The sequence below is a fragment of the Suricata suricatta genome, chromosome 6 (genome assembly GCF_006229205.1).
Source record: "Suricata suricatta isolate VVHF042 chromosome 6, meerkat_22Aug2017_6uvM2_HiC, whole genome shotgun sequence".
Lineage (NCBI taxonomy): Eukaryota > Metazoa > Chordata > Mammalia > Carnivora > Herpestidae > Suricata > Suricata suricatta.
The window spans coordinates 782875-793848 of NC_043705.1; the positions used below are offsets into that span (position 1 = coordinate 782875).

Genomic DNA, 10974 nt, shown 5'->3' on the forward strand with positions numbered 1-10974 from the left:
CAGATGCTTGACGGACTGAGCCACCCAAGCACTCCTCATTGGCTGTTTTCATATGTGTTTCATGTCCAGTGATGGCGATGTTTGCCATTTTCAAAATACCCGGTTTAAAGAATAAGTACTTATTGAAGCCCTGTTGGCCGCAGCAGACAGGAAGAAATGTGCTTGGTGTGTGACTTTGCATTAATACACCCTAACTTCATGAAACTGGGGTCACCATATGAGATGCATTTAATTTATTCTTAATCTATTCAATTTTTGTAAAATGCTGCCTTTTATTTCCCAAATGTATTTTACTTCTCACTCATTACCGTCATTGTCCTAATAGGAGAAGACAATTCATGTTCTATGTCTTTACTGGAGAAGGTTTTCCAGTCCCACATGACAGTGGTAGGGTGTGAAAATTTCCATGCACATTCTGTGTTGATTTCTTATCAACCAAACTAAAGCCACTTTCTTTCTACAATTTACTATTCCCTCTGTTTCTCCACTTACTTATGTCTTCTTTTTAACCCAGGAATTCTAGATTATATGAAAAGTTGATATTGATCATCATCCTAGAACGCAATTTTTACCATTATAAAATTTTCATATATGAGGTTCTTTCTTGAAGGACCCTAACTCCTTATGTGGCTTTTTTCCTCCTTCAGTTTTTACTATAATGTTGTGTGTAATGCAGCTAAAACCTTCATTCAACGCTGAATGCTCTCTGAGAGCTGAAAAAGGTTTTTATATGGGATTTTTATCAGTTTCCCTTAATGAATACTGTTTCTTCTGTTCATGTTATTTTTACAGTCATTGGGTAGGGGATATCTGGCCATTAATTTGACACTTTTTCCTATCAAACATAGGGCATGGCCCTTTATGCATCATTAAATATGTTCACTTATTGACACTTTTGGTCCTCTAGGTAAATATTAGATTTAAAATGTTATTTCAAGCAAAGTATCTGCTAGTTGGAGAACCCTAGAGTTTCAACCATTGAAAAATGTAGCTGGATTTTACATCATGTTAAAAAGTATTTGTTTGAGGTCCTGTCCAAGATGGCAATGTAGGAAGACCCTGGACGCATGTCCCTCATGGCGACACCAAATCTACTTATAGAGCAATTCCTCCTGGAAAGGGCCTGAGGGTTAACTGAACAGCTTCTGCACAACAAGAGATAGACCACACACAATGCGAGACAGAGACATGGTCATGAAGAGGACCCACACCCCAGGCCTTGTGAACTGCAGTGAGGAGTGATAGTATGTGAGCAGACCTGTTTGCCTTGGGACACAGAAAAGAAACCCATGGTTTAAAGGACCCCCTAGAATGTAGAGGGACCAGCCCCTGAGCCCTGCCAAATGGCAGGGGACCTAATGGAACTCTCTCTGGGTGGAGTGACTGGTGAGCACCATGGTTGGCATTCTCCCTGCACCTTGATGGCATGGATGGGAGCAGGGCCCATGTGCTCTCAGTGGACTTGGGCCCCTAGCCCACAGTAGGCCCAGCCGTCCCACCAGGGTGGCCCCCACATGGCACATGGGGACAATCCTTATCAGAGCTGGGTACGTTTCCAACTGTCATGCCAGGGTCACATGTGCACAAAGCAACCCAGAACACTCCAAGTCCACACCCCTGAGGCTCCACAGGCTTGCCAGGACTTCCCGGGGGCAGAGTGCTCCAGACCCACTCAGCTCATGCCTGCTTCAACCCCAGCCACCTGTCAGGGGACTGACTGCAGGAGGCACCTCGGCAACCTCCAGCCCACCCCGTGCTTCGGCTCCAGCCCCATAGCAGGGGCACTAAAGGGCATTCTGGCCCATGCCTCAGCTCCAGTTGTCTCCAGCATTGAGCACCGCAGGACAACCCAGCTTACACCCACTTCAGCTGCTGCTGCCCTTCCAGGGCCCCCTCTGCAGGGGGCAGCCCAGGAAACCTGCCACTGCCCCAGCTCAGCTTCAGCCAAGCCCCAGAGTGTCCCCTGTGCAGAGCACCTGAGACCACCCAGCCCCTGCCCTGCCTCAGGTGCAGCCACCCTGCTGTAACCACTCACTGGAGACAAAGTTCTCAGACACTTAGGCTGAAGGATCTTGTAGGGCTGCCTCTGCCAGCCACACAGCAATAGCAGCAAACTGCACATGTTCTTTACTTCATGCTCACCAGGGATGAACATCAAAGGATGTGAAAGCATGGGGAAAAGCACAAAGAGCCTCCATACATAGACCAAACGTACCTCTGGTGTTTATGTGAAAGCATGCAGGGAAGAAATGCAGTTTCAAGGACTGTCGGGCAATTACAGTGAGTCTGTTCCCTAACTGGCTCCTGGGAGGCCATGGGCTCTGTGCTCACAGTGCTGTCATGTTCGACCGCCTTGAGCCCTGAACATCGCCGACATTTCTGCAGTCCCCATTCGCTTCCCCAGGGCTTACAGTGCACTCAGTAAAAGTAACTGTACATCTCACCCCGTGTGTGTCTTATTCGTGGGACCAGGAGTCGGCGTGGAAGTGGTGAGCATGTGGGTATTTGTCAGAGCGCCTTGGGCGACTTGTTAGAGGAGCAAAGAGACATCATCGTTTTGACAACTGCAACAACAGCAAAAACGCAGGAGTATCAGCAACATTATAATAGTGTTAACTCAGGAGTGTAGTTTGAACCCAGAGGACCCGTTTTTTTTTTTCCACTTAGAAATGTCACTGTGAGTGTTAATTGTGGCCTGTTGGGCTTCTGGCTGAAACTCCTGTAGTTGCTTTTGCAATCTGATGTTTAACCTGTCAATGGAGACACTCAGAGTCAAGTCAGATGCCCGACTGAGATTTCTATGCATTTGATTCCAGGACTCATTGTGTCAGGGGGAGTGATACAGTAGGTTGTGAACCCGAGTCACAAATACGTTGTGATCAGGTCCACGCTGCCTGTGGATATTCTTGTAGTCAGACAATAGTGGCTTCTAATGCCTGAAGTCAGGGAAGAATTTGATGATCAATTCTTACTTGTTTTTCTAAATCTAATGTGTTTTGTAATACTGAATTTACTTGCAGTTTGTGAGGAGGCTGCTGAGGAGGAGGCTGCTGCAGGTGCTGATGCTGCAGGTGCCTTGGTGGTTAAAACAGCCGCCAACAAGAAGCTTGGGAACCGTTTGGTTTCTGTCCTCATACTGCTACTGCACTCAGCAGCCTGGAGGCCTGAACATCGCTGACAGTGTGATGATTATAAAGATGCTCACAGGACTGGGAGAACTCTCCGAAAACGTCCAGCAAGATAGAAAAGACAAGAAGCCACCAAACAGAATTGAAGAGTACAATAACTGGAATAAAAAATGCACTCCAGGGAATCAACAGTAGAGTGGTAGAGGCAAAAAATGGATCAACAATGTGGAAGAAATGGCCATGGAAAATACACAAGATGAACAACAAAAATTTAAAAACATTTTAAAATACTTTTTTATGTCTTTATTTTATTTCAAGAGAGAGAGAGAGACAGAGAATGAGCAGGGAAGGGGCAGAGAGACAGGGAGACACAGAATCTGAAGCAGGCTCCAGGCTCTGAGCTGTCAGTACAGAGCCCGATTTGGGGCTCGAACCCACGGACTGTGAGATCATGACCTGAGCTGGAGTCAGATGCTTAACTGACTGAGCCATCCAGGCGCCTCTAAAAACATTTTAAAATGAGGGTAGGCTAAGGGAACTTTTGGACAACATTAAGTGAACAAACATCTGTATTGCGCATCAGTTGGAGGAGAGAGAAATTATTTAAAGAAATAATAGCTGAAAAATCCCCTAATTTAGGTAAAGAAACAGACATTCAGGTTCAGGAATCACAAAGAATTACAAACAAAATGAACTCAAGGAGTTTCACACCAAAATACAATAATAATAAAGTTGACAAAGAAGAAGAGACTATTAAAAGTAGCAAGAGAGACAGCAGTTTACATAAAGGGAAACCTCATAAATCCATCAGCTGATTTTTACTGGAAACTTTGGAGATCAGAAGGAAGTGGCATAATCAGAGTTGAGAGGGGAAAAATCATATAATGAGGATTATTTTACCTGGAAAGGTTATCATTTAGGATTGAAGGAGAGAGGTGAGACTGGGTGGCTCAGTTGGTTAAGCACCCAACTTCGGCTCAGATCATGATCTCACAGTCTGTGAGTCAAGCCCCACATTGTGCTGTGCCCTGACAGCTCGGAGCCTGGAGCCTGCTTTGAATTCTGTGTCTGCCTCTCTCTCTGACCTTCCCCAACTTACGCGCTGTCTCTCTCTCTCTCTCTCTCTCTCTCTCTCTCTCTTACAAGTAAATAAATATTAACAAATAGAATTGAAAGAGAAAAATTTTCCCAAACAAAAATTAAAGGAGTCCATCACCACTAAACCAGTCTTCCAAGAAAAGTTACACAGACTTACTTTTTTTTTTGAAAGATTCCATGTTAATTTCAATTATTTAACATACAGTGTAATATTAGATTCAGGTGTCCAATATACTGATTCAGCACTTCTGTACAACACCCTCATCATCACCCTCATCCTTAATCCCCGTCACCTGTTTAACCCTCCCCACACCCACCTCCCCTTTGGGGATCATCACGTTATTCCCTATAGTTAAGTGTCTATTTCCTGGCTTACCTTTCTCTCTTTTTCTCCATTTGCTTGTTTCTTTCTTGAATTACATGTGAAAGTGAAATCATATGATATTTGTCTTTCTGTGACTTATTTCACTTAGCATACTGCTCCATTCATGTCATTGCAAATGGCAAGATGTCATTCTTTTTAATGGTTGAGTAATATCACCTCCCTGTGTGTGTGTGTGTGTGTGTGTGTGTGTGTGACATCTTTATCCATTCATCAGTCAATGGACATTGGGGCTCTTGGCCATGGTAGATAATGCTGCTATAAACATTGGGGTGCATGTATCCTTTTGAATTAGTATTTTTGTATTCTCTGGGTAAATAACTAGTAGTGCAATTGCTGGTTTGTAGTTCTATTTTTATTTTATTTTTGAGTTTTATTTAAATTCTAGTTAGTTAACATACAATATAATATGTTTCAGGTGTAGAATTTAGTGATTTAAAATGTACATACAACACCCAGTGCTCATCACAAGTGCCTTCCTTAATCCCCATCACCTGTTTAACCCACCCCCTCACCCACCAGTAGTTCTATTTTTAACTTTTAGAAGAATCTCCATGCTGTTTCAATAGTGAAAGGGACTTCTTTAAGTGGAAAATAAAACATCATAATTAGAAGAAAATGATGAATAAAAAGGTATAAAATGTGATAACATACACATTAAATGTGGGTGGAGGTATAAGAAAAAGTTATTTTACAAAATGTTTGACTTAAGTGACCATCAACTTAACATAGATTACTATATAGTGAAGACGCCCTTTATGAACCTCGTCATAATCCCAAACCCAAACCCCATAATAGAGACATAAAAAATGAAGACAAAAAAGTAAAACATGAAACCACAGAAAGTCATCAACCATAAGGAAAAACAGGAAGAGAGGAAAAGAACAAAGAAGAACCACAAAAAATTACAGAAAACAATTCCCAAAATGGCAATAAGCACCTAATTATCAGTAATGGAAATAGTATGAATGCTCCATTCAAAATACAGAGGATAGTGTAATGGATTTAAAAAAATGAGAACCATCTATATGCTGCTTTCAAGAGACTCACGTCAGACCTAAAGGCACATACAGACTGGAAGAATGAAATAAAAATATTACCTGCAAGAGAGGGGAGTGAAGACTGGGGAGTATTAGGGGGACCCTATGCTTCCCTTGTCCCTTGAACACAGCTAGAAAATTATCAAATCATTCTGAACACCCAAGAATGTTCCCTGAGGACTCAGAGAACAAGCTGCATAACTGGAGGGACAAAAGAGGCAATGTCATGGAAAGTAGGAACTGCACAGAGGTCAACCGGGGGAGGAAAGAACTGCAGGTGCTGTGGAGGGGAAGGACCCTGGATCAGAGACAGGCAGAGAGAGCAGTGTGCAGGTGATTGCACAAGAAAGACACTCTCAAAACCATTGACTGGGAAAATGAGAGTGGCTGATTATTACAAGCTTTTACAAGCAGTAGAGCTCAAAGTCTTAAGTTTTAGAAGTCTACAAGATCAACTGGAGTTGAGCCTGCCAGGCATAGCAGTGCTCCTGTGGAGAAAAAAGGGAGTCAAATTTTCATTCTTAACAGATGACATGATGCTCTACATTAAAAACCTGAAAGTCTCCACCAAAAATCTCCTAGAGCTGATATATGAATTCAGCAAAATCACAGGATATAAATTCAATGTACAGAAATCAGTTGGATTTCCATACACCAATAATGACACAGAACAAAGAGATATCAAGGAATCAATCCCATTTACAATTGCACCAAAAACCATAAGATACCTAGGAATAAATCTATCCAAAGAGGTAAAATACCCTAAAATTTCCAAAATAGCCTAAAATCCTAAAATATCCTAAACAATCCTAAGATTTGTATGGGACTAGAAATAAACCACATAGCAAAGTAATTTTGAAAAAGAAAAACAAAGCTGGAAGTATCACAATTCCGGACTTCAAGCTGGATTACAAAGTTGTCATCATCAAGACTGTATGGTACTGGCACAAAAATAGACACACAGGCCAATGGAATAGGAAAGAAAACTCAGAAATGAACCCACAAGTACATAGCCAACTAATCTTCGACAAAGCAGGAAAGAGTATCCTCTGGGGAAAAAGACAGTTTTTTCAGCAAATTGTGCTGAGAGAACTGGATAGCCACATGCAGCAGAATAAAACTGGACCACTTGCTTACACCAAACACAAAAATAAATTAAAAAATGTGTGAAAGACCTAAATGCGAGAGAGGAAACCATCAAAATCCCAAAGGAAAACGGACATCAATGTCTTTGACTTTGGCTGCAGCAACTTCTTACTTGGCATGCCTCTAGAGGCCAGGGAAACAAACAAACAAACAAAAAACACTATTGGGGCCTCATCAAGATACAGAGCTTCTGCCCAGTGAAGCAAATAATCAACAAAACTATTACACAACCAGTGAAATGAGAGAAGATATTTACAAATGACGTATCAGATAAAAGGTTAGTATCCAAAATCTATAAAGAACTTACCAAACTTAACACCCAAAAAACAAATAATCAAGTCACTATACGGGCAGAAGACCTGAATAGACACTTTTCCAAAGACATTCAGATGCTAACAGACACATGAAAAGATGCTCAACATCACTCAGCATTGGGGAAACACAAATCAAAACCACAATGAGATATCACCTCACACCGGTCAGAATGGTTAAAATGAACACTCACGTAGCAACAGATGTTGGCGAGGATGTGGAGAAAGTGGAACACTTTTGTACTGTTGATGGGAATGCAAACTGGTGCAGCCATTTTGGAAAACAGTATGGAGTTTCCTCAAAAAAAATTAGACAGAACTACCTTATGACCCAGCAATTGTTCTACTAGGAATTTATCCAAATGATACAAAAATGCTGATTCAAAGGGGTAGTAACCCGATGTTTATAACAGCCCTATCAACAACAGCCAAACTGTAGAAAGAGCCCATATGTCCATCGATTGAATAATGGATAAAGAAGATGTGGTGTATATATGCAATGGGATACTACTGAGTGATGAAAAAGAATGAAATCTTGCCATTTGTAATAACGTGGATGGAACTAGAGTATATTTGCTAAGTGAAAAAAGTCAGAGAGATAGATATCATATGATTTCACTCATATGTGGAATTTGAAAAACACAAGAAATGAACACAGAGGAAGTCAAGGAAAACTATGACCGAAATAGAGAGGGAGGCAAATCACAAGGGACCTTTAAATTACAGAATAGGGGTGCCCGGATTGCTCAGTAGTTGGGCATCTAATTCTTGATTTCAGGTGAAGTCATGATCTCATGGTTTGTGAATTCAGGCCCCATGTCAAGCTCCACACTGATGGGGCAGGGCCTGCTTGGGATTCTCTCTCTCTCTCTCTCTCTCTCTCTCTCTCTCTCTTTCTCTTCCTCCTCTGCATGCATGTGCTCTCTCTCTCTCTCAAAATAAATAATAAAAAAAATAAATGAATACAGAGAATAAACTTAAGGTCCTTGGAGAGGATGTGTGTGTGGGAGATGGGTTAAATGGGTGATGGACATTAAAGAGGCACTTTTGAAGATGAATACTGGTGTTATATGTAAAAGATGAATCACTGAGTTCTACTCTTGAAGCCAAGACTACACTGTAAAGTAACCTGAATGTAAATTTTTTTTTACATTGGAAAGAGCACAGATACATGGAGGTTAAAGAACATCCTACTAAGAAATAAATGGATTAGCCAGGAAATATAGAAAGAAATTAAAAAAAAATACATGGGAACTAATGAAAACATGACATTTCATGACACGACATGACATGAAAACATGATATTCCAAAACCTTGGGACACAATAAGGGCAGTCATAAGAAGGAAGTATATGGTAAAACATGCATTCCTCAAGAATCAAGAAAAATCTCAAGTACACAACCTTACCTGATACCTAAAGGAGATAGAAAAGGAGCAGCAAATAAAGCCTAAAGTCATCAGAAGAAAGGAAAGATTAGATCAGAAATAAGCAATATAAGAAGAAAACAAAAAAAAATCCAGTAGAAGAGATCGATAAAACTAATAGCTGGTTCTTCAAAAGAACTGATAAAATTGATAAACACCTAGACTAACCAAAAGGAAAACAGGAAGGACAAAAATAAATAAAATCACAAATGAAGAGGAGAGATCACAGCTAACTCCACAGTAATACAAATAATTGTAAGACAATATTATGAAAAAACATATGGCAACAAAATGGGCAAACTGGCAGAAATGGATACATTTCTAGAAATGTCCAAATTACCAAAACTGAAAGAGGAAGAAACAGAAAATTTGAACAGACCCATAACCCTCAAAGAAATAGAATAAGTAATAAAAAACCTCCTAAGACACAAAAACCCAGGGCCAAATGGCTTCCTAGTGGAATTATACCAGACCTTTAGAGAAGAGTTAATACCTATTCTTCTCAAATGGTTCCAAAAAATAGAAATGGAAGGAAAACTTCCAAATTAATGCTACGAGGCCTGTATTACCTTTATTCCAACATCAAAGACCCCACCCAAATCCCTGATGAACCTGGATGCAAAACGAGATACTGGCAGTTCGAATCCAACAGTACATTAAAGAATTATTCACTACAATAAAGTGGGGTTTATTCCTGGTCTGCAAAGGTGATTCAATATTTGGAAGTCAATCCATGTGAAACATGACGTTAATAAAAGAAACAATAAAAGCCATATGGTCCTTTCAGTAGATGCAGAAAAAGTATTTGACAAAGTACAGTATCCATTCTTGATAAAAGCCCTCAACAAAGTAGAGAAAGAGGGAACATACCCCAACATAATATGTTCATAAATGAAAGACCCACAGCTAATATCATCCTCAATGGAGAAGAACAAAGCTTTTCCTCTATGCTCAGGAACAAGACAGGTATGTCCATTCTCACCACTGCTGTTCAACATAGTACTGGAAGTCCTAGCCCCAAGAGGAGGAAGAAGAAGGAGAAGGTATAAAATAATAAGAATTAAAGGCATCTAAATTTGCATGGAAGAAGCAAACTTTCACTATTTGCAGACAGCATGATACTCTAGTGGAAAACCCGAAAAACTCCGTCAAAAAATTCTTTGAACTGATTCACGAATTAAGCAAAGTTACAGGTATATGATCAACATAAAGTAATTGGTTGCATTTCTATACACCAATAATGAAGCAGCAGAAAGAGAAATCAAGGAATTAATCCCATTTTCCATTTCATAAAAAATGACAAGATACCAAGGAATGAATCTAACTTAAGAGGTAAAAGATCTCTACTCTGAAAACTATAGATAGCTTATGAAAGAAATTGAATAAGACACAAAGAAGTGGAAAAACATTCCATGATCATGCATTGGGAGAACACATATTTTTAAAATGTCTCTTCTACCCAAACAGTCTAAACATTTAATGCCATCCCTATCAAAATACCACCAGTATTTTTCACACAGCTAGAACAAACAATCCTAAAATTTTTTATGGAACCACAAAAGACAGTGAATAGGCAAATTAATCATGAAAATGAAAAAAAAAAGCTGGAGGCATCATGATTCCGGATTTCAAGCTATATTACAAAGCTGTAATCATCAAGACAGTGTGGTACTGGCACAAAACAGACACATAGATAGTGGGACACAATAGAAAACCCAGAAATGGACCCACAACTATATGGTCAACAAGTCTTCAACAAAGCAGGAAAGAAAATCCAATGCTAAATAGACAGTCTCTTCAGCAAATGGTGCTGGAAAAACTGGACAGCAACATGCAGAATGAAACTGAGCCAGTTTCTTAGGCTACACACAAAAATAAATTCAAAATGGGTATCATGTAGGGCTGGGATAAGACTGTGGTTTATAGTGTCATCTCAGACCCCTAGAGGAGTGGGATTACATTAGGGCACAGTGGTCACTAAATGCAAACTGGCTGTCACTGAAACATGTGAGTTCGTAACATTGTCTTGAATAGGAGAGCCCAGACCTTTGCCTTTGTCCTGCATGATTCTGGAAGAAAGCTTACTCCAGTAAAGACATAGAACATGCAATGTCTTCTCCCATTAGGACAATGACGGTAATGAGTGAGAAGTAAAATACATTTGTGAAATAAAAAGCAGCATTTTACAAAAATTGAATAGATTAAGAATAAATTAAATGCATCTCATATGGTGACCCCAGTTTCATGAAGTTAGGGTGTATTAATGCAAAGTCACACACCAAGCACGTTTCTTCCTGTCTGCTGCGGCCAACAGGGCTTCAATAAGTACTTATTCTTTAAACCGGGTATTTTGAAAATGGCAAACATCGCCATCACTGGACATGAAACACATATGAAAACAGCCAATGAGGAGTGCTTGGGTGGCTCAGTCCGTCAAGCATCTG

At 40.3% G+C, this 10974-nt stretch overlaps 1 protein-coding gene across 1 annotated transcript in view; it reads right to left on the reverse strand.

Annotated features, from left to right (window-relative positions):
• Positions 1 to 10974, reverse strand: part of BTNL10 (butyrophilin like 10) — a 29676-nt gene that overhangs the window by 12456 nt on the left and 6246 nt on the right. The window contains exon 5 of the mRNA XM_029941731.1: positions 8513 to 8519. Within this exon, the coding sequence (XP_029797591.1) occupies positions 8513 to 8519 (7 nt within the window). The remainder of the gene's footprint in view (positions 1 to 8512; positions 8520 to 10974) is intronic.